Raw genomic sequence first — 24,822 nt, 5'->3', positions numbered from 1 at the left:
TTGTTCTGCTTACAAGGATAAGTGCCAGGAGGGAGATAGGTGGGGAGGGATGGGGGGGACGAATGGACAAGGGAGTCCCGTAGGGAGCGATCCCTGCGGAAAGGGGGGGGGGGGGGAGGGGAGGGAAAGATGTGCTTAGTGGTGGGATCCCGTTGGAGGTGGCGGAAGTTACAGAGAATAATATGTTGGACCTGGTGGTAGGTGAGGACCAGGGGAACCCTATTCCTAGTGGGGTGGCGGGAGGATGGAGTGAGAGCAGATGTGCGTGAAATGGGGGAGATGCGTTCGAGAGCAGAGTTGATGGTGGAGGAAGGGAAGCTCCTCTCTTCAAAAAAGGTCATCTCCCTCGTCCTGGAATGAAAAGCCTCATCCTGAGAGCAGATGCGGCGGAGAAGGAGGAATTGCGAGAAGGGGATGGCGTTTTTGCAAGAGACAGGGTGAGAAGGGGAATAGTCCAGATAGCTGTAAGAGTCAGTAGGCTTATAGTAGACATCAGTAGATAAGCTGTCTCCAGAAATAGAGACAGAAAGATCTGGAAGGGGAGGGAGGTGTCGGAAATGGACCAGGTAAACTTGAGGGCAGGGTGAAAGCTGGAGGCAAAGTTAATGAAGTCAACGAGCTCAGCATGCGTGCAGGAAGCAGCGCCAATACAATACTGATGTCTACTATAAGCCTTGTTTTGCTGAACACCTACGCTCTGTCCGCCAGAGAAAGCAGGATCTCCCAGTGGCCACACATTTTAATTCCCCATCCCATTCCCATTCTGATATGTCTATCCACAGCCTCCTCTACTGTAAAGATGAAGCCACACTCAGGTTGGAGGAACAACACCTTATATTCCATCTGGGTAGCCTCCAACCTGATGGCATGAACATTGACTTCTCTAACTTCTCTTAATGCCCCAACTCCCCCTCGCACCCCATCCATTAATTATTTATATACACACATTCTTTTTCTCTCTCTCCTTTTTCTCCCTCTGTCCCTCTCGCTATACCCCCTGCCCATCCTCTGGGTTTTTTCCCCCATCCCTCTTTTCCTTCTCCCTAGGCTTCCTGTCCCATGATCCTCTCGTATCCCTTTTGCCTATCACCTGTCCAGCTCTTGGCTCCATCTCTCCCCCTCCTGTCTTCTCCTATCATTTTGGATCTCCCCCTCCCCCTCCAACTTTCAAATCTCTTACTAACTCTTCCTTCAGTTAGTCCTGACGAAGGGTCTCGGCCTGAAACGTCGACTGTACCTCTTCCTAGAGATGCTGCCTGGCCTGCTGCGTTCACCAGCAACTTTGATGTGTGTTGCTTGAATTTCCAGCACCTGCAGAATTCCTAGTGTTTGCTGCATGTATTTGAGATAAGATAAATTTCCAAACAAAAATACTAATAAAAAGAAAATGGATAGATAGATGCATTGAGGTACTCTTGGTGATTAGTTATGATCATATTGAATGGCAGAGAGATCTGAAGGGACCAAGTGACCTCCTTTTCTTTTCTGTGTTTCTTGGTTACAGTTACTGAGACCAGTCCTTTTATATTCAAGCTTAATTAGTTGTACGTAAAAATCTCAGCTGCCGCTAGGGATTTGTATTGGTGTTCCAGGATCATTCTGCTCTGGATTACTGTATTAACAATTTACCACTGTTATCCTATAGAACATCTAAACTAAAACAGACCTGGTATATTCTGTTCTGATATGTTTTTCTTGCAAGTCTACCTCTATAGAAAAAGTCAAACAAAGTATTTAAGATTATTATGAACGAGAAGAACGGCTGGAAATAATTTTCTTCAGCTATACTTTTAGATGGATCACAAAGTACTAAAGTGGTCGCACGCCACTTTGTAAAGCTCTTCACATTGTATCCATGCTTCATTACATCCATTGACAAGAAAGCTGCATCCATTTTATATCCCAATTATTTTTCCTGATGCTAGAAATCTTTCACTGAAGATTATTTTAGTTGGGGTGCCATGGTGGGTTAGCGTTTAGCACTATGTTATTATAGCTCAGGGCATCGGGAGTTCAGAGTTCAATTCGTACATCCTCTGTCGCCCTTGTGTGTTTTCCCCAGGTTCTCTGGTTTCCTCCCACAGTCCAAAGTCGTACCAGTTAATAGGTGAACTGGTCATTGTAAACTGTCCTGTGATTAGGCTGAGTTAAATAGGTGGGTTGCTGGGCAGCACAATTCGTTGGGCTGGAGCAGCCTATTCCACACTGCATCTCTGAACAAATAAAGCTAATGACTTTCATGTTGCCGCTACCAAGAGAAGACAACGCAAAGATCAGAAACACTCCAGCTCACTTATGAAGTGCACAAATGGGCAAGGCCCCATTAACATTTAACTCGCCAGTATCCAAGTCCCTTGATCTAAAGTGGACAACGGGTAGAGGCACAGGGAATGAGGGTTGCATCCAGGTTAAGCCGTGTACTCCTCTTCACCTTGTCTTTTACTTTTATGATAACGCACATAGTCACCGTGCAATGCCTTAAATACTTCCCTCACTCCCAACTGCAACAAAGCATTCAGAAAGCGGAGATCATTTTCCGTGACCAAATCCAGGAGGTGGTATACTCCCTCCGTAAAGGCTTTTTTCACGTCTGCATTCAGGGTGACCTGCAAATAAAGAACACTAGGAGAATGACAAAATATTCCACAATGGATTTTGAAGGTATCAAAATAACGGTGGGGGTGGGGGGAGGTGGGATGTTCATAGGTTCCTGCTGTTTAATTGGTAACTGAAGCACTCTGTATTTCCTTATGGAAGATGCTCACTGTGTTGGAACATGTGGCCTTATGTCCCACACCGCAAGTTAAATATTTGCCCTACAGCTCAATTGGCTCCACATCTGATGTGCTGTTCAGCTTGGCTCAGTAGGTGACACTCCTACCCAAGTCAAAGGATTCAAAAGCTTGTAGGTTCAATTCTTATTCCAGAGATTTGACACACAATCCAGGCTTACATTATCAACACACTAATGGGGAGAGGGGTTGGCACAATGTATGAGATATTAACCCACACAGATGTTAAATCAAAGCTGGCTGGATTTATCTTTATGGTGCACTTAGAAAACCTTGGGACTCATAAATAGATTAACAGCGATGTTAACCCAAATATTCAAACCAATATCAATCAACATAACTAAATTACATGGACATTACCACATTTGCTCGTCTTTGCACATTGCCTGTAATGTCAAATCTGACTACTGGACTGTGCACTTGGATGTTAAGGTGCAACAGGAACCTATAATTTAGAGAGTACCTATAACTGAGCCTTGACAGAATCTTAAAATTCTCCTGAGCTCTTATAGTTGAGGTGTCACATTTTGTGGCTGTGATTACCTTTTGAAGTTCACTGATGTACTCTGCCACCATGAATGCAGAAAACATTCCAAATTCCTCTGGTTTTGAAGCAACGTGAGTGTACATCCTTTCAACCTGCCGTGCACAGTCCAGGATCATTTCATTTTCCATCACCGCACCTGGAATAAAACAACTCTTCAGCAATACAAAATAGTCCAGAGCTCCAAGGAAGCGCCATCGCTTATGGATGCAGTTGCTGTCCAACTTCAGTATTAAAACATTGTAAAAATATTGCATTAGATAGTCATATAATGTCAGTTCACCGCATTAATACTTCACATTGACAACTCTTCATAAACACATCCAATATTATTGACACATAACTCGCTCACCATCGCAAAACATTTAACACATCACTGCACAACCAGATACAACATTACAGCACTATCGTTCTATGCTTCTGGCCCATCTGTGACAATTTAATTTTGTTCTGATAGATACCTCACACTCAGCTGAAGGAAGAATAGAAACAATTTTTCTACTCTGGGTACTCCATCAGATAAAGATGTTTGATTCTCTTAATCTCAGTAAACAGTTGGTAGTGCAGCACTGTGAACAGCTTTGTGTGTAGCCACGAAGTCAACAAGGCAGATTAAGCCTGTTTCACAGTTCATTTCTTTAGTCATATGGAAGGCAATATGTTCAAATCCATTGCTTAAAATAAAAAAGGGGAAAATTCAGACTTCAAACATCTTTCTGACAGTAATGCTCCAAAGATTAAACAATTCTACAAGTCCAGTCGCTTTTTACTGTCATTTCGACCATAACTGCTGGTACAGTATACAGTATAAACGAGACAACTTTTTCAGGACCATGGTGCTATATGAACAATACAAAAACTACACTGAACTATGTAAAACAACATAAAACTACACTAGACTACAGACCTACCCAGGACTGCATAAAGTACACAGAACAGTGCAGGCATTACAATAAATAATAAACAAGACAATAGGCACAGTAGAGGGCAGTAGGTTGGTGTCAGTCTAGTCTCTGGGTATTAAGGATTCTGATGGCTTGGAGGAAGAAACTGTTACATAGTCTGGTCGTGAGAGCCCGAATGCTTTGGTGCCTTTTGCCAGATGGCAGGAGGGATAAGAGTTTGTATGAGGGGTGCGTGGAATCCTTCATAATGCTGTTTGCCTTACGGATGCAGCGTGTGGTGTAAATGTCTGTAATGGCGGGAAGAGAGACCCCGATGATCTTCTCAGCTGACCTCACTATCCGCTGCAGGGTCTTGCGATCCGAGATGGTGCAATTTCCAAACCAGGCAGTGATGCAGCTGCTCAGGATGCTCTCAATACAACCTCTGTAGAATGTGGTGAGGATGGGGGGTGGGAGATGGACTTTTCTCAGCCTTCACAGAAAGTAGAGACGCTGCTGGGCTTCCTTTGCTATGAGCTGGTGTTGAGGGACAAGGTGTGATTCTCCGCCAGGTGAACACCAAGAAATTTGGTGCTCTTAATGATCTCAATGGAGGAGCTGTCAATGTTCAGCAGAGAGTGGTCGCTCCGTGCTCTCCTGAAGTCAACAACCATCTCCTTTGTTTTGTTCACATTCAGAGACAGGTTGTTGGCTCTGCACCAGTCCGTTAGCCGCTGCCCCGCCTCTCTGTATGCTGACTCGGCGTTCTTGCTGATGAGACCCACCACGGTCGTGTCATCGGCGAACTTGATGATGTGATTGAGCTGTGTGTTGCTGCACAGTCGTGGGTCAGCAGAGTGAACAGCAGTGGACTGAGCACACAGCCCTGGGGGGGCCCCTGTGCTCAGTGTGATGGTGTTGGAGATGCTGCTTCCAATCCAGACTGACTGAGGTCTCCCAGTCAGGAAGTCTAGGATCCAGTTGCAGAGGGAGGTGTTCAGACCCAGTAGGCTCAGCTTTCCAATTAGTTTCTGAGGAATGATTGTGTTCAATGCTGAACTGAAGTCTATAAACAGCATTCAAACGTACATGTCTTTTTTGTGCAGGTGGAGGGTGATGGCAATGGCGTCGTCTGTTGAACGGTTGGGACAGTACGCAAACTGCAGGGGGTCCAGTGAGGGGGGCAGCAGGGTCTTGATGTCCCTCATGACGAGCCTCTCGAAACACTTCATGATGATGGATGTGAGTGTGATGGGACTGTGGTCGTTGAGGCAGGACACTGACTTCTTCGGCACGGGGACGATGGTGGCGGCCTTGAAGCATGTAGGAACAACGGCGCTGCTCAGGGAGATGTTGAAGATGTCAGTAAGAATCTCAGCAAGCTGGTCTGCACATCCTCTAAACACTCTACCAGGAATATTGTCTGGTCCAGCAGCCTTCCGTGGGTTGACCCTGCACAGGGTTCTCCTCACATTGGCCACGGTAAGACACAGCACCTGGTTGTGGGGCTCATCACCTCCAGTTTTACAAGACCAGAATCTCTTCACTCCAGTTGCAGCCTCCTTTGCATCCCTAAATTTTTTTAATCACTCCAGTGTTGGTATTTTCCCTTTGGTTGCCTTGGCTGCAATCTCTGGAAACCCTTCCAAAATTCATTCCTTAAGATGCGCTTTAGAAGTCACTCATTTTGAATCAGATTTTGGCCATCTCTCTCAGTGTCGCTTTGTATGGCATGGAGTCAAAGTTGGCAATATGCTTTTGAATACGTACCTCACTATGTAAAATGCCCATTGCTGATATTGATGCAGTTTTTTAAAACCATATGCTTAAAGCATGAAAGCTGTACTGGCTCGTGACATGTGGTATAAATACATAGTTTGTGGGCCAGGCCACACTTTCCATCATGTAATCCTATCTTCAGGATGTAGTCGCTCTCTACGTACCTTTCTCTCCTGCACCTTTTTGACGTCCTTTATGTATAGCAGAAAGGAGAAGGCGGTTTAAACATTTGAGGAAGACTGGTGCTGCATTGAGCAAAACCTGTGTGCCAAAGTTTAAAGAAAAATATCAGTGAATATAGAAACATAGAAAACCTACAGCACAATACAGGCCCTTCAGCCCACAATGCTGTGCTGAAATTGAACCTGGGTCGCTGGCACCGTAACAGCATTGTGCTACAGTAAAGTAGCAGAATCAATACAGTGATGGTGCAGGGTTGGAAATGGAAGGACAGGGCTTTACTTTCCTGTACTGTGGAAGAACAGCCATCTATATAAACGCAATCAATAGATGAATGCGGTAATTCACAGAACATAGAAAACCCACAGCACCATACAAGCCCTTCAGCCCACAATGCTGGGCCGAACATGTACCTACTTTAGAAATTACCTAGGGTTACCCATAGCCCTCTATTTTTCTCAGCTCCATGTACCTATTCAAGAGTCTCTTAAAAGACCCTATTGTATTCGCCTCCACCACCGTTGCCGGCAACCCATTCCACCCACACACCACTCTCTGCGTAACAAACTTACCCCTGACACATCCTCTGTACCTGCTTCCAAGCACCTTAAAACTGTGCCCTCTTGTGTTAGTCATTATAGCTCTGGGAAAAAGCCTCTGACTATCCACACGACCAATGTCTCTCATCATCTTATACACCTCTATCAGGTCACCTCTAATCTTCCGTCGCTCCAAAGAGAAAAGGCCGAGTTCACTCAACCTATTCTCATAAGGCACGCTCCTCAAATCCAGGCAACATCCTTGTAAATCTCCTTTCTATAGTTTCCACATCCTATACACTTCAACAAGAACATGATTCAGGACTCCCAAACACAATCACATTTTCAAAACAGATTTCCCTCATTCTGCAGGGCTTTCAGTATGGAGCTCATCCCAGCCTGAAACAGCAGTTCCGGGATTAGTTGGATCACGAGTTACCGAGGAAAATTCAGATTCACACGGCATGAAATCAGGCTGTTCAGCCCACTTACTCTATGCCAACCATCAAGCACCAAATAACACTCATCCTAATTCTTTAATTCTCCACACATTCCCAACAATTCCCATCAAATTCTACCATTCACCTCCACACAAGGGACAATTTACAGTGGCCAATTAATCTATCACCTGGCATGGTTTTAGGATGTGGCAGGAAACTGGAACATTCAGAGGAAAGCCACGCAGTCATTGGGAGAGCATACAAACTCCACAGGTACAGCATCAGAGGTCAGGATTGAACTTGGCTTGCTGAGGGTGTGAGGAAGCAGCTCCTTCAGCTGTTTTAATTATAGCCAATCAACAGCCAGTTTGCAAACAACTTTGAGACGAATGCACAGGTGACGATACTGGTGATTCTGAAACTTTGCAAGTTTCAACATTTTTACTGGTCTTGTTCCATGAACCACAATAAAGGGAGGTCATCTAATATCTTCAACCTATTCTCCAATTGAAGCTTCCTCCAGCCAAGCTAAGGGTGTAATTGCCGTCCCAAATTTTTTAATATTGTGTCATACCAGACAGTCAGCCATTCTTGTCTGGCTCTTGGTGTCAGGATTGGTCTCCTTTTGAATTAACCGGATCACGATATGAACGTTCCTGACTCAACCCTGTTTTTTACGAGGCTGAGTGGCTAGCTCGACACTCAACCCGGCATGGATGGAAAGCGTGCTCGGGGGGGGGGGGGGGGGGGGTGGCCCGACTTGGATTTGAACTCGGGAGCCTTTGCTCCGGAGTCCGGCGCTGAAGCCATTGCCCCACCAGTCATCCCAATAAATCAGTGCTTCGGATATAGGTGACAGCCCTTCACTACCATGAAACATTGGTTGAAGGACTACAGACTGGGCAGGGGAGGGTGGGCACTGATTGAAATGCAGTGATACACCCGAATGAAGCAGCAAACCTGGAAACTGACTGCCTCAGCAGATATACTGCAAGAAAAGGAAAGCAGTGAGCAAGAAATCACTGATAGTCCAAGAGAACTGGTCTTGGCCCATTGCAACAGACTGATTAAAGAAAAGGCTTCCAAATATATTTCCCAGAGATAACTCCAGTAAAAGATGGGAGAAACTTGGTGATGACAGACGTACCTTCGGCTGAGACTGTATTATAGAAAACAGCACCTCATGGATGGCGTGGAAAACTCCTGCGTATTCATCCAGTTTGAGGTGTTCTAGTGGAATGCACAAGAGAACATCGAATGCAAGCGTCACGTGATGGGGATTTGTGAGTATACCCTCTCCTCGCTGGATGAGGATTGCCAAGGCCTCCAAGCTCAGCAAAGTAATCTTGTAGCCCCAAGGTTCATCAAGGTCTGTTTTCTTGCACAAAACCTGAAAAGTAAGAAGATTAAAAGGTGACCACAGTGATTGCTCCTGCCAATAGCTAGTTCCATCTGTGGAGATTTCTCAGAGGCCACAGCAGAGTACATGTTCGGATGCTTCCAGTCATGGAAGAAAGGGATTTTCATTTATAATGAGGTGCAGAGGGCAGTGACTCACCAGAGGATCATTGGGTAACAAGTTTATTCCCAACATGGACTGAGATGCAGCAACCAGTATAACACGCTGCAAGGTTTCACTGCTAAGGCTAATGTAATGGCCTCTCTGTAAGGTTTCACTGCTAAGGAAATGGTTTCTCTGTAGCAGCAATGTTTGGGTTATGACTAGAGATAATGGGACTTTGGAATGCAGAGGCTACCCAATGAGACAAATGTTCTTCTTTCTTGTGTGTCTGGGAGCTGGGTTTATCGCGGCCTTTCCTCAGGGAGCAATGGAGGGAGAGGACGCGAATGGAGAGAGTTGGAAGACCACCGGACAGAGTGGACTGAGGAACGAGGGTCCGAGGGCCGGCTACACTTGGAGGTCGATGGGAACAAATGAACGAACAGTGAGCTCCAACAATGCGCAATGGACTGTTTCATGAGAATGGGTCCTTTTTTTTTGTTTCTTTACTAACCATATAATCCAATTAATTATAAAGCTCAATCGTTTAACCGCATATTGTGTACTGTTTGATAGTCTGCGGTGCGGATTTGTAACCGGGCAACACATCACACAGCATCTACACAAACGAGCTTTCTCAGTTTGGCGGGGCCAGACGTTGTTTTCCCCAGAAGAACGCGTGCTGGTTGAGCCTGAGGGTAACACAAGCTTTTGTTTGCATGCCAGATCTTTTCACATACAAGCACATCTAGGTGGTTAAAAAAAAACAGAATGTTGTTTAACAGAGAAAGGAAAATACAGTTAGACAAAGTGCAAGCCTGTAGTGAGATGGACTGGGAGATCAAGAGTTCATCCTTTTCATACAAGAGGAACTTGAATAGTTTTATAACAGCGGGATGGAAACTAATCTTAAGCCCGGTAGTGCATCTTCTCAGTCCTTTGTTACCTTTTGCCCCATGTGAGGGAGAAGAAGGGGGAATGACCAGGGTGGGAGGGGTCCTTGATTATGGTCAAGGAGAAGTTGATAAATTATTGGGAGATCAGGGAAGCCAGGCAAGTGGGAATCTGGCACAGGAGATGAGGCAGATCACACTGAATGGTAGGACAAGATTGAGGAGCCTGGTGTCTTCCCCCATGTCCTTATACTTACCAGGAATGCTGTGATAACCTGAGGAGCTGAAAACCACATCATCTTTTCTGCATTTTTCCTTAACGAGCACTTGAAAAGGATAGAGATGAGGATCACAGAGGACACGACATCCTGTATCAAAATAAATATGGTTTTAATGGGAACGTGAACCCAAAAAAAAAAAATCATGTTGTTTGGGGTCCAGCACCAATGTCCACTCACCAAGTGCTGTCCTTTCCAAAGATTGACAACTTCAATGCCCTGTATGATTGACTTGACAAGAAGATAAAACTGATGGTCTGTGCACCGTTCAGATATGCAGGTGAGGAGTCCAATCAGCTGGGTATCCAGCGACTGAATGAACTGTGACGTTATCCATGGGGCTGGAAGAACATGAGACACAATTACTCTCAGCTAAACTATGGTTCAAGAACACATTGCAACATAGCAGAGACCTTATGGTACCATAGATCTGCACAGCATAAATGAAGTTCAATTTGTCTAACGTGTCTCTTCTATTGCAGAATATTCAACTTTGCACTAGAATCTCTCCTAATGAAGAGCCTCAGCTCAAAATATTGACTGTCTATTCCCCTCCACAGCTGCTGCCTGACCTGCTGAGTTCATCCAGCACATTGTGTGTGTCATTCTACAATGGAGAAGAGACACTGTTCCACTGGACAACATTATCAGATGGGATACTCTAATATGCCTCTTGTGGTTTTCCCTCCTCCTGGGCCCCAAATTCTGGAACTTCCTCCTACACCTCTCCAGTTTTCCCTTGCCTGTTCTGACGCTGAGCATTAGCTCAAACACGGTGTGTTCAGGGTCACTTGCACGACGATGGTACAGCTTCAGCTTCGGGTACCCGGCCTTGGCTCGGTCACAGCACACACTTTCTGGGTCAGAACACTGTGCATAGAAATCCCACTCCAGAGATACAAGCACTTGCCTGTGCAGCATCAGGGGAGTGCTACTCCATCAGAGGCACCTTGTTTGTCTGAGGCAGGTCAGTTTTACACATCTCGTGCTTGATTCCAAGATCAGCAAGAGGTATTCCCCATTGCCCTGGCTAATATTTCTCTTTCTCTCCCTCTCTATATCAACATCACGAAGCCTGGTCACCCTCTCATTGCTGTTGAAGGACCCAGGACCCTGCTGTGCACAAACTGGCTGCCAAATTCACTACGTCTTAACATAGCTTTCTCTTCCAAAGTACTTCCAAACCACTTCAGATGTCCAGGACTTGAGAAAGGCGCTACATAAATGCAAGCATTATTTTCATCAAGTCCTGCTTAACAAATGGCACTTGAATGGCTACAACCTAAAAACATGGTAACATTATTGCTTTATTTTGAAGTTTAAAGATGTTGAAGGAATCAGTCAAATGAAGCACTGCCATCTCAGTATGAATAACCTTGACTTAACAGTCCAAGTGCTAGGTACACGTTAACTGTGAGGGATGGAAGACAGATTTTTCCTGGTTGACATCAAATGGATACTATTAGGGCTCCCTCCATTGAATCCAATATACTCACCCGTAAACCCATCATATGATGTTCTAAAAACATTAGCACACACTCATAAACATTTTAAATGTTTAAATACCTAAAAGAAAATGTGATCAGCTAAAAAACTATTTGCAGTGAATGCACCGATACTTACAAATAGGGATGTATTTTAAAAGTACAAAGTGCAGCTGTATAAACAAGTGGCCAGGAAACTAATCACTAATTTAAGGATAATGACTGGTTCCTCAATATTTGCATGTATTTATTAATTTTTTTAAAAATTGTAAGTGTACAGGATGTACAGTACTGTGCAAGATTCTTAGGCACATGTACATAGCCAGGGTGCTTACGACTTCTGCACAGTACTGTACTTGTCAACATGGAGCGGAGAACGAGTTTGTACATCTGGCGGGAGCAAAGGATGTTGGGAATGGTGAGGGTGGAGAGCCCTGGGAGGGGTGTGGGACAGGTGGCAGAGAAGTGCCGGGGGAGGGGGTGGGGGTGATGCACAGGTGCAGACAAACCCAGCCTCAAGTTCATTTGATTCCAAACGATTGGTTTATTGATCATTACAGAATGTCTCTAGAAACCATAGAAACCATAAAAACTACAGCACAGAAACAGGCCTTTTGGCCCTTCTTGGCTGTGCCGAACCATTTTCTGCCTAGTCCCACTGACCTGCACACGGACCATATCCCTCCATACACCTCCCATCCATGTATCTGTCCAACTTATTCTTAAATGTTAAAAAAGAACCCACATTTACCACCTCGTCTGGCAGCTCATTCCACACTCCCACCACTTTCTGTGTGAAGAAGCCCCCCCTAATGTTCCCTTTAAACTTTTCCCCCCTCACCCTTAACCCATGTCCTCTGGTTTTTTTCTCCCCTTGCCTCAGTGGTAAAAATCTGCTTGCATTCACTCTATCTATACCCACCATAATTTTATATACCTCTATCAAATCTCCCCTCATTCTTCTACGCTCCAGGGAATAAAGTCCTAACCTATTCAACCTTTCTCTGTAACTGAGTTTCTCAAGTCCTGGCAACATCCTTGTAAACCTTCTCTGCACTCTTTCAACCTTATTTATATCCTTCCTGTAATTTGGTAAACTGAACACAATACTCCAGATTCAGCCTCACCAATGCCTTATACAACCTCATCATAACATTCCAGCTCTTATACTCAATACTTTGATTAATAAAGGCTCTCTTGTACCAAAAGCTCTCTTTACGACCCTATCTACTTGTGACGCCACTTTTAGGGAATTTTGTATCTGTATTCTCTGGTGCTTCCCACTCCCTCCCCTCTCCCTTCCCCTTTTCCCAACCATGATTCTTCTCTCCCTGGTCCCTTCCAACTCCCATAGAGACCCATGTCAGAATCAGGCTTATCACCATTCATGTCATGATGTTTTTGCAGCAGCAGCAGTACAGTGCAATATATAAAATTACTACAGTACTATATTATACTGCAGCAGCTGTACCTAATATGTGCCTAAGACTTTATGTACTAAATACCACACATCTATAGCACACCCTGCTATAAGAAAGATGTTATTAAATTGGAAAGAATTCACAAAATATTTACAAGAATGTTGGCAAGACTTTAGAGACGAAGTTGTAGGGCGCGGTTGGATAGGCTAGGATTTTATTCCTGGAGCAGGGGAGACTGAGAAGTGTCCTTACAAAAGTGTACAAAATCAAGATAGGGGAAATGCACTCAGTCTTCTTCCAGGCTTGGATTATCAAGAACTGGAAGCCATAATTTAAAAAAAAACTTAGTGTGGTACCTGTGTGGAATGAGCAGTCAGAGGAAGAGGTTGAGGAAGATACAATAACAGCTGCTAAAGGACAGACAGGTACATGCATTTAGAAGGTTATGGGCTAGATACTGGCAAATGGGACTGGCTTGGATGGACATCTTGGTCAGCACGGAGCAGACGGGCTGAAGAATCTGTTTCTGTTATGTGTGATTAAATGGCGTGGGCAAGTCTCTTACCTGCCAGCAGGGCCTTCACAGCACAGAAGATGGAGGGGAATCCAGTCGCGATATTGTGATCACAGCAAAGTTCTGCTGACGAACAAAACACTCGCAAAAAGTCGAGCTGTTTACGAAGTGGGTCCAGCTCTTGGGTGGAGGTGGCAAGTTGGTGCAGAACCTGGGAACAGATGCTCTGATACAGGTTTCCGTGCTTCAGCCCCATCTCGTCCGGACTCCTTCCCTCACTGATTGCACCTCTTTGCTCCTCCTTCAGACACAGCTCTGCCTCCAGAAGGGCAGTGGCACAAGGCACGGTAAATGTCTGATCTAGTCCGCTTCTGTCGAAATGTGACTGCAGGATAGGGCCCAGGAGGCCAGTGAGCTGGCTGAGAAGAGACGGCAGGCTGCTGCTGAGTCGGTTCTTTTCAGACTGCCGCACTGTGGTTTGGATAACGCTGCTCAACGCCAACAGGGCCACCATAAGCAACTGCTCTGCCACCAGCTTCCATTCCTCCTTCTCCTTCGCATTCGCCCAGTTGTTGGAGAGGAAACCAATCAGCTGCTCCAAGTTAAGGCACATGCTTTGCTTCCTTTCGACAATCTTCTGGACAAAGTTACTGAGAAAGCATTGGAAGCTGTGGAGTAGCTTGGACCAGGCTGGGCAATCCAGGGAGGCGGACAGCTCACTGCTCACGACAAACAAAGGAGCTGTGACCTTCTCTAGAATGTCCCCAGCATGTGCCAACCTGAAGACCGCCTTCCCATTGGTGCCTGTCGCCAGGACTGTGAGGAGGAAGTAGCACTTGCCCAAAACCTGCAGGTACTTAGAGGCATTGCTCTTTTTGGAGCCGGGTCGGAGGACGGTGACCAGGGACACCAGCAAGAGAAAGGCTTGGAGATGATCGGTGCACGAAAGGTTGTCCAACCTCAAAGCAGAGAGCAGATCCAAAATCTGCAGAAGGGTGTCCAACTGCTCCGTCGGCAAGGTGAGAAGGGGAGCGCCTTTTATTGACGAGAACATGAATTGGGGTGACGTCTCTTGAGAGGGCATGGAACAGGGGAACAGCAGTCCCCAGCTGCTGCTGGTTTGGTGGCCCTCACCCCGAGAGGCATGGACGTTTCCTGCCAGCTGCTCCAGTATCGCTGAGGGCAACCCCCTTCCAGCGGCAGTGACCAGACGCCTCACTCTCTGGGTCAGGCCGAGTAAAATCTCGTGGTAGAGAGCCTGGAGTTCTGGAAGAAGAGTGCTGTTGAGCAAACTCTCACACATGGCTGGAATGGAAAGTGAGGTCCCCACATCCGGCCGCACCTCCCAAGCACCCTCCTGCAGGAGGCTGGCGATCACCACCTCGGCAACGTAAGCGACCTCTTCCTGTGGGAGGTAGGGGACCAGGAGGGCAAGGTTGGCAGTGACCAGGTGCCAGTGCGCCACGCCGCAGGTGTCCCCGTTCAGCGTGCTCAGCTGCCCGTCCCACCCTTGTGCCCTGGCACCCCGGACAGCAGCTTTTCCGGAGGAGATGACAAAGGAAGCAGAGGACCTCAGGCACAGCCGCTCCGCCTCGGTCAGCTCGCCGGGCCGCATCATGATCCTCCTCATCTTCTGCAGCGACAGAAGCTGGGCGAAATGTTGGCCGAGCTCACCGCCCGGTCCCGCCGCCTCAGCTGCCACCTTCCACTCCACCGCGCTCAGCTGCGGGAGGAGGCAGCAGAAGTCCCATGCGCCCGCCTCTGCTTTGCCGGCCTGGGTAGAGGGCGAGACGTACTTGCTGCAGTTCAGCCGCAGCATGTGATCAATTTCTACCCAGGTGCAACCGAGAATCAGCCCCGCGCTCCTGGCATCTGGGGCCCACACCGGAGAGTCTGTACCACCAGTGCGTTTACCCGTGCGGAGCAGCGGGACCACAGCTCTTTCAGCCGTCCTGTCCATCAGGGCCCGGGAGGACCGAATTACCGGCACTGGCGTTTTGTCATTGAGACTCCTCATGTTGAAAAGGATGGTGTGTAGTAAAATGCTCATTGTGAGGACCTTCAGTGCTACATCAGAGCTCTCCACATCGGGAATCAGTAATTCCAAGTTCTTCAGAATCAAGCCCCAAATATCCAAGACCTGGCTGTTTGTTACTTCCAGGAGGCACTCGCGCAGTTTCTTTGTGAGGCTCTCGGAGAGGACGGGCTGCCTCAACTCATCAGCAGCTGGACGCGAGATGACGTCCAGCACCTCCTTGAACACCCTGGGCAACTGCCGCAGTTTGGTGTAGGTCTCCAGCAGGGTGCTCAGCAACAAGTCCTGGGCTTTCTTCACCCTGGGGTCACTGACGTCAGCGTCAATCCACGCCAGCGACACCAACTCATCCAGGCACGGCTCCACGATCAAGTGGTTCAGTAGGATCAAGGTCCTCAGGCATCTGAACCAGGCTGCGGTACCCGGGCGAGGGTAAGTCAGCAGCATTTCCGCAAATCTGCTGTAGCAAGCAAACTGCACCCCCTCACACCGGATCTTGTCCACGGAGACATTGTAGATGTTGTTGATGAAGATCGAGTTGAGCAGCTGATCCAGAGCCAGGAGCCCAGGGTTCCATTCCACAGACGCTCCGTCCCCGGCACCCTTGGACACTGGGAACTGCAGCAAGTCGAGGAATTTGGTGAAGATGTGGAAACAGAGAAGCTGATTTCCATCCTTGCAGTAGGACTCAACAGACAGCTTGTAAAGCATCGGTACTGAACTGGCTACGACGGCAAAGTGCAGGTCTGAGCCGAAGAACACAGCGTCGGCCAACTTTAGAAGTATCGTTTCAGTGGGTGCAGTCAGCCCTTTGGAAAAGCCTGCCTTCTTCCCTTGAGAGCCCTCACTCGGCAAGAGCTCCTCTCTGTACGAGTTCAAAAAATCAGTATGGAACAGACCATTCTGAAGGGCCGTCTGGATTTTATTGCAGATTTCCCTGCTGAGGTGTTGCCGCACCGACACCTCGTCCTCACCCATCCAGCACCTCGTGGACAGCAGGTGACGCAGGAGGAGGAAGGGCTGGAGCAGAGAGCTGCACATCTGCAGAAACATCCGGGGCTGGTTGGTCTGCTGCCTTTGCCCAATAAGGTACTGGTTCAACACCAACAGGAGGACGTCAAAGAGCTGTGCAGAGTGCAAGGCTTCCGACGATTTCAACCTGCTGCAGGCTAGCCTGCACAGCTTGCAGAGCAGATCAACCAACAGCTCATACTTGCTGGTGTAGATGATGGAAAAGGCAGGAGACAGGAGAATTCCTTGACAGCAGCTCAGCACCATGGGAAGACTTGATGTATCAACATTTAGGGGCTCTTCACTGGAACATGCCAAGATCCTCTCGTTTATAATCTAAAACACAGATTATAGGAAACACTGATTATACATCTCACAAATTCAAATGTTACTAATGAACTACCCAAATCACTATAACTCGTTGCCCATCCTCTGGGCTCTCCTCCCCCTTTCTTCCTCCCTAGGTCTCCCGTCCCGCGATCCTCTCCCTTTTCCAGCCTCGCATCCCTTTTGCCAATCAACTTTCCAGCTCTTAGCTCCATCCCTTCCACCTCCTGTCCTCTCCTATCATTTCGGATCTCCCCCTCCTACTTTCAAATCTCTTACAATCTCTTCTTTCAGTTAGTCCTGACAAAGGGTCTCGGCCCGAAACGTCGACTGTACTTCTTCCTATAGATGCTGCCTGGCCTGCTGCGTTCACCAGCATTTTTTGTGTGTGTTACCCAAATAACCTTCCTTCTTTAAGTCCCTTGTCAAAGTTTACCACTTTGAGCAAATCCGTCATGGCTTCTGTGCCAGTGCCAAATCTCGGTTGATATTTTGAATCGTGTTGAGTATTTTTAAACAGTAGAGTTGCTATGGAAATTCAGCTCTTTGTTTTTAAGCACAGTTCAAATTACACCACTGCATGGACACGGAGCATTCATCTCAAGAAGTCCACATTGGTGTTTAGAAATTCCACAAGCCTTCTGTCAACTTCCTAATATCAGCCTAATAAAAAAACAGCTTTTATCCCTTTTCCCCCTTATCCAGTTTCTACATATATGCATTCTTGTGCAACTATCCAACAGGGGAGCAAGTTGACTATTTTAAATACATATTTCTGGATCACCTAATGGGTTTATAGATGAATATCTCATTATGCTGGGCTCCCCACAAGTGGAATCAAATCCAGTTAAACCGTAAAACAGTTTTAAACTCAAATCACCTAACAGCTCAAACTGTTCAGCCTCCCAACAGATTTATGAGGGATCTTATGTACCCGTGTGGTTTGTATACATTAAACTCACACTAAATTACAGCATAGAAATATATCATAGGTACAGCACAGCACAGGCCCTTCAGCCCATGCTGTTGTGCCGACCTTTTAACCTACTCTAAGATCAAACTATCCCCTCCTTTCCACATAGCCCTCCTATTTTCTTTCAGGCGTGTGAACCTCCCTAATGTATCAGCCTCTACCACCATCCCGGCAGTACATTCCATATATTTACCACTCTCTGTGTAAAAATACCCATCTCTCATGTGAACCTCCCTAATGTATCAGCCTCTACCACCATCCCGGCAGTACATTCCATATATTTACCACTCTCTGTGTAAAAACACCCATCTTTCACATTCCCTCCCATACTTTCTTTCAATCATCCTAAAATTATGTCCTTTTGTATTAGCCATTTCCACCTTGGGAAAAAGGCACTGGGCTGTCCATTCTACCTATGCCACTTATCATCTATAAACCTCTTTCAAATCACCTCTCACCCTCCTTTGCTTCAAAGAGAAAAACTACAACCCACTCATAAGACATGCTCTCTAATCCAGGCAGCGTCCTGGCAAATCTCCTCTACACCCTCTCTAAACCTTCCACATCTTTCCAATCATGAGGCGACCAGAATCGAACACAATACTCCAAGTGTGGTCTCACCAGAGTTTCAAGAGGCTGCAACATTACCTCGCGGCTCCTGAACTCAATCCCCCGACTAATGAAGGCCAGCACACCATACACCTTCTTAGTCATTCTGTCAACTTGTGCAGCAGCTTTGAGGAATCAATGGATGTGGACCCCAAGATCCCGCTATTCCGCCACACACTAAGTACTGCAAATGTATGGGTTTTTTGAAGATCAGGCATTTCAGAGCCCGCCTGAGTGCAGTCAAGATCTTTATGATGTCAATATAAAGACCTGTTGTTCAGAAACCCTCGTTGTTTTTCCTGAATGGCTGTAAACCAGGTTTCAGACATCTCATTTTGGAACACGAGCAGGGGGCTGTCATTCAGCCCCTCTACCTTGTTCTACACACTTTGCTTCAGTCACGGTAATGCGAATTAGGTGAAATGGTTTGGCCAATGGTATTTGTCAGTTTGGCTCACATTACGAGTTCATACCCATCTCCAGAAACCTGAGGTTGTCTCGAAACGCCGACAATCCCTTTCCTCCCACAGATGCTACTCGGCCTGCTGAGCTCCCCCAGCAGATCATCTGTTGCTCATTTCTCTTACAGTATGTAGTACTGAGAAAGTGTTGCATAGTAGGGCAGGTGGGTTTTTACATGAAACTTTAACAAGACATGCTCCTTCTCCTCAGTAGACTTAAAAAGATCCATCCGTGCTATCGTAAAGAACTTGAATGGAATTCCTTTCAAACCAATATTGACCTCTCAACTGAAATTAAGGAAATGCTCTACATCTCATTTGTGGACCTGGGCAGTTAACAAATCTGCTTCCATACATGAGGAAATCTGCAGATGTGGCAAAACTAAAGCAACACACACACACAAAATGCTGGAGGAACGCAGTAGGTCAGGCAGCATCTATGGAAGAGTAAGTAGTTGACATCTGCGGCCTAGACCCTTCTTCAGGACTGGAAAAGAGTGGAGAGGTCAGAGTAAGAAGATGGTGGGCAGAGAGGAGGAAGGTGATAGTTGAAACCGGGAGAGGGGGAGGGGTGACGTAAAGAGCTGGGAAGTTGATTGGTGATAGAGATAAAGAGCTGGAAGGTGGGGGGGAATCTGATAGGAGAGGACAGAAGACCATGGAAGAAAGGGAAGGGGGAGGAGATGGGCAGGTAAGGAACTAAGGTGAGAGAGGGAAGCAGGAATGGGGAGTGATAAGGGGGTGGAGGGGCATTACCAGAAGTTCTAGAAATCAATGTTCATGCTATCAGGTTGACGGCTACCCAGATGGAATATAAGGTGTTGATCTTCCAAACTGAGTGTGGCCTCATCCTCGCAGTAGAGGAGGCCATGGAATGACATGTTGGAATGGGAATGGGAAATAATACTGAAATTGATGGCCACCACGAAATCCCACTTTTTGTGTTCAATGGAGTGAAGGTGCTCAGTGAAGCGGTCTCCTAATCTATGTCAGGTCTCACTGATGTACAGGAGGCCACACCAGGAGCACTGGATAGATGAGCCCAACAGACTCACAGGTGAGGTGTCGCCTCACCTGGAAGGACTGTCTGGGGCCCTGAGTGGTAGTGAGGGAGGAGGTGTAGGGGCAAGTGTAGCACTTGGTCCACTCGCAAGGATAAGTGTCAGGAGGGAGATCAGTAGGGAGGGACGAATGGACAAGGGAGCCGTGCAGGGAGTGATCCCTGCAGAAAGCGGAAAGTGGGGGGAAGGTAAAGATGTTCTGGAGGTGGGATCCCACTGGAGATGGTGGAAGTTACAGAGAATTATGTGCTGGACACAGAGGCTAGTGGGGTGGTAGGTGAGGTCAAGAGGAATCCTATCCTTAGTGTGGCAGCAGGAGGATGGGGTGAGGGCAGATGTGTGTGAATAGAAGAGATGCAGGTGAGGTCACCATTGAAAGTGGAGGAAGAGAAGTCCCTTTCTTTGAAGGCAGACATCTCAGTTGTTCTGGAATGAAAAGCCTCATCTTGAGAGCAGGTGAGGTGGAGACACAGGAACTGAGAGAAGGGACTGGCATTTTTACAAGTGACAGTGTGGGAAGTGGTATAGTCCAGTCTGCTTCCATATTCCTTTGTGCCACAACTGCTGGCAATTTCCAAAAAACACTGGATGACTGTGTTTGTACAGCACAGCATAAAAGCGTATTCTTTCTCCCTTCTAGCTCTCCTGCTTCAAATTAACCCATTCCTGCCAAGACAGAAGTGGTCACTGGCAGCAATTTCTTTCCTCACTGGGGTGCAGCTGACAATCCAAGCCAGCTCACCTGAGGGATCGAGAAGCGAATCGTGATGATCTTCCCTTTCTCCATCAGCTTCTGCACGCTGTTGCTGTGAAGAATGTCATCCAGATAGGACCACAGTCCTTCCACAATTTCAGCTCCAAAATGGAGCTTCTTGCTGTAGTATCCAGTTAATGCATGGCTCACCCAGTCGAGTAAAACCTTGGGGTGGCGAGAGAAAAAGAGAGATCACAGTGAAAAGTTGCATACAACCTGATACCATTCTAATGTGACAAGCTGTACGTAACAGAGCATTTAATTGATTTGCGTGAAACACAAGGACTTTAATATCTCCTTCTCTGACTTATGATGGCACTTTCAACTCCCTTTACAACTGAGCTGCTTCCCAGTTCCTATCATTGCTACTACACAATGGGTTGGAAGGAAAGAATAGACTTCTCACACTGAAAACGCAGCCTGGTCTAATAATAAAAGTGTATCTCAGTTCAACTTGGGGTCTAAATCCCAAACTGTATCCCAACAGATCCAGCACACGTCAGTGGCAAGGGTATTTGCAGACATTTTTAACCCCTCCCTGCTTCAGTCTCAGGTTCCCACCTGTTTAAGACATTATCACCCCAAACAAGGTAACTGCCCAGTGGCTCTGACTTCTACCATCATGAAGTGCTTAGAGAAGCTGGTCAGGACATGTTCCCAGACAACCCTGACCCACTGCAGTTCACCTACTGCCAAAACAGGTCCCCAGCAGGCGCCATCTTGTTTGGCCCTACAACCATCTCTGGAGCATCTGGGCAGTAACAACACCTACATCAAACCCCTAGACCTGGGATTCAACATCTCCCTTTGCAACTGGGTCCTTGACATCCTGACCATCGGACCACAATCATTAAGGAAAGACAGGAACGTCTCTACCATACTGGTGCCCCATACCCTATACACTCACGACTGTGTGGCTAAGAGTCTGCTCTAAGTCCATAGTTTGCAGATGATACCACTGTAGTAGTCTGTACCTCAAACAACGATGAGTCAGAGTACAGGAAGGAAGTAAAAGGCCCAGTGACTTGGTGGCATGACAACAACCTTTCCCTCAACATCAGCAAAACACAAAAAAATGATCACTGACTTCAGTGTGGGGGGGGGGGTGGGATAGTGATATACATGCTTTTGTTGACTCAATGGAGCTGAGGTTGAGTGTTTCAAGTTACTAGGACTGAACATGACCAAGAGCCTGTCATCGTCCAACCACGTTGATGCCCTGGACAAAAAAAAATGATCACCTCTGCTTCCTCAAGAAGCTAAAGAAACCTGGCATGTCCCCTTTGACCCTCGCCAATTTTTGTTGTTACAGCATAGAAACCAAATGATTCACGGCTTGGCGTGGCAACAACTGTGCACGTGACCGCAGGAAACTGCAGAGTCGTGGACACAGCTCAGCACATTGTGGAAACCCTCCAAAGAACATACCACCAGGCTCCAGGACAGCTCCTATCCTGCCGTTGCATGAATTTTGACCTCGCAATCTATCCCGTTTTGACCTTGCACCTCACTGTCTACCAGCACCTACTCTACATCCGTAACACTTTAATCTGCACTATTATCTTTCAGAATCAGAAGCTGTGTACTACCTCAATACAGAGCTGTAATACATCGATCTCTATGCAAGACAAGTTTTCAATGTACCTCATACCTGTTACAATAATAAGCTAACTTAACGAATTTTACAAATGGTAGCATTTTAACTCAGAAATCCATCTGCAGTTTATAGTGGAAAGTTCATCCCAATATTAAAACACATCAATCACAGGAGTACAAGCAAGAATCGGCCATCACGTCCTCTCAAATTACCTCATCAATTACCGTTTAATCTCCTGATTTGAGGAAATATTTAGATCCATGAAAAGCACACAGCTAAATGTCAGAATCACTTTGATTTCTCATTGGACTTTGGTCTCTTATGGTCTCAACACAGACATAAAATATATATACAAAATTTGATCACAAATAATTAAAATTCCCATGCAATTCTTGACTTACTTTAGTTCTGAACACGTTAACTCAAAGTCCTAATGCAACATTGACAGAATTGTCATAAGATCTGAGTGGCTGTGGGAGCAGGGGTCAGAGAAGAGAGATTGGAACTGCAGTGAATTATTTTAATATTTATCTGGGGAAAAAAGTTCTGGTGGGAAATCCACAGCCTTACAGGCAGCAGGTGCATTTGTGATACAAAGAATTTGGATAAGAAGAATGGGGGACACTGCGAATGGGCAGAAGATTTGGGCAGACTGGATAGCTTATTTAGACAGTCAACTCTGGCCCCCTTCTTGATCCAGATTTTCTGCATGCCCTAATGCAAGCACCATTTTGTGACTTCTCCGTCTAACCACCCACCAATTCCCATACACAGAATGGAAGGTTCAACAGTCTATTACAGCCAGACTGACATAGCACACTCCTTTTAAGTCCCCCCTTCCTTTAGAAAGTATTACTTTTGTAGAGAGGGAGTCCTAGTGACAAAGTTTTGTTGCTTTTAAAAGCAGGCAGAAACACACAAAAATAAACTGAGACAAAGGTGTCACATTACAGGCAGAAATCTACAAAAATAAACAGGGTCAAAGGTGTCAGATTATAGAGGTAGTGTTCTCAGGACTGGTCACCAAAGGAGTAGAGGGTGTTGACGTAATTCCAGAAGAAGAAGGAGGTTGAGGTTCAGGGACAAAATTCTGGAACCAGCAGAACATGGAACTGAAGATCTGACTGTTAATAATGGGACAGTAGAAATCAGGGATAAGCAAGTGGCCAGATTTGAAGGAAGTCTGAAACCCCAGAAAGCCCACTGGGCGGAAGGAGATTACCGCAATACGGAAGTTCAGAAAGGAATTTGAAAAGACCATGTGCATTTTAAAACCAAACCCAAAGGATATCTGAAGAGTTCCAGCTATGCACCTGTTCCTTGTTGGGCAAAAAACAGTGCTGTGAAATCCAGGCAAATCGAGCTAATTTCAGCTTGTCTTCCCAAGGTGTCTTTGAACTTTTGAGCTTCAGGTGAATCCCAGAGTAAACTGCAGCCATGATCTGTAACTGAGAGGACAACGTTTGGAATTAGACTGAATACAGTTTAAACCAGTCTAGCTTTTATACTACTGACTCGCCGTATCACCTCATGAATTCCAGCGGTGGTACCACTCTTGGCTTTGAGCCTGAAGGCAGAGTTTCACAGTGCTGAGTACAGCATGGTCAGAGATGTCACATTTCAGATGTGAGTGCTGCTTGCCAAGCCCACTGAATACCTACTTGGTGGAATAGGTATGTGGGTAATAAGGCACCACCTACCACACTACCCACACAAGAACATTAGAGAACAGAGCAGAAGCAAGTCACTCGCACCTTCAATAACTTCACAGCTAATCTAGCCCTGGCCTCAATATCACTTTCCCACTCTCTCCCTATTTCTCCTTGATTCCCTTGTCATACAAATATTCAACCGCTTCCTTAAATATATTTCATCAGCTCCCTGGAACTGGGATGGCTGCAAAATTGCAACGTTCTGGGAGAAGAAATGTCTTCTCTCATTCCAAAACTTTATTCCTCAGCTTTTGGAACACCCATTAGGAGAAACAATCTCTTTCTTTCCAACATGTCCAACCGCAGAATCTTATGCTTCAATAAAATCAAGTCTCCTTCTTCTAAACTCTAATGAGAAACCCGGGACCGAGAGGGTCAGGGAGGACACACAAGTCCTACGGCAAAAAGATCACACTACCTCACCCATCCAACCCTACTGAAGAGTCTTCCCTTCCCACACTGGCATCACCAACCCCCTCAGAACTACCAAAAGCAGAGCTGCAGCAAGTTATCCCCTGCTAAGAGACTATCTGACAAGAAATAAAAAAATGCAGTTAAGAAAATTAAGGTCCAGCACAGGCCATCTTTGGTCAAACAGGTTCCACTTCTACAGATGTCCATAAGTCATTTTTATCCACAAGTTAGAAAATGTACAAAAAAACACCCAATCTGGTAACCATGTCTCCACAGTATTGTTATGAAAAGTACATGTGACTGACAAATAATTACTAGAAGTCGGGTGAGAGAGGAAATTAGACCTAAATCCAACAATGTTAAGGGAGCATTGTGCGTGTGTGCCTCTGTGTTGATCTAGGTTTGTAGGAGTGTCCGCATACCCGTAGCGAAATTCAACAGCCCGTCAAAGCAGTTAGATAGAGGCGATCAACCCCAGCGTCCGGGCCACGGCACGGTTTGTGGCGGACGATCCTGCCCTTACCCCAGGGTGCAGAGAGCTCCAGGGTCTCCCTTCCCGGTTCCGCTCGCGTACACGTGCCGACCCGCCAGCTCCTGGCGTCACATGACACCCCCGCGA

At 46.4% G+C, this 24,822-nt stretch overlaps 1 protein-coding gene across 2 annotated transcripts; it reads right to left on the bottom strand.

Moving 5' to 3' along the window:
• Positions 1-1,265: 1,265 nt before the first annotated feature.
• On the bottom strand, positions 1,266-24,820 carry urb2 (URB2 ribosome biogenesis homolog). Of its 2 annotated transcripts, none has more exons than XM_072265593.1 (10): positions 24,727-24,820; positions 23,391-23,525; positions 20,469-20,645; positions 13,301-16,631; positions 10,011-10,171; positions 9,810-9,920; positions 8,306-8,548; positions 6,164-6,260; positions 3,336-3,475; positions 1,266-2,606 (listed from the first exon to the last, which is right to left on the bottom strand). In XM_072265593.1, the coding sequence occupies exons 2-10, from the start codon at positions 23,514-23,516 to the stop codon at positions 2,409-2,411; spliced, it is 4,584 nt and encodes a 1,527-aa protein (XP_072121694.1). In that variant the 5' UTR covers positions 23,517-23,525; positions 24,727-24,820; the 3' UTR covers positions 1,266-2,408. The 2 variants fall into 2 exon arrangements, with proteins under 2 accessions (XP_072121694.1, XP_072121695.1); XM_072265594.1 differs by lacking the exon at positions 24,727-24,820 and adding an exon at positions 24,626-24,717.
• Positions 24,821-24,822: the final 2 nt, after the last annotated feature.

This window comes from Mobula birostris, chromosome 8, assembly GCF_030028105.1.
Source record: "Mobula birostris isolate sMobBir1 chromosome 8, sMobBir1.hap1, whole genome shotgun sequence".
NCBI lineage: Eukaryota > Metazoa > Chordata > Chondrichthyes > Myliobatiformes > Myliobatidae > Mobula > Mobula birostris.
Note: the sequence above shows the minus strand (reverse complement) of the source record. Positions and strands in the feature narration are given on the sequence as shown.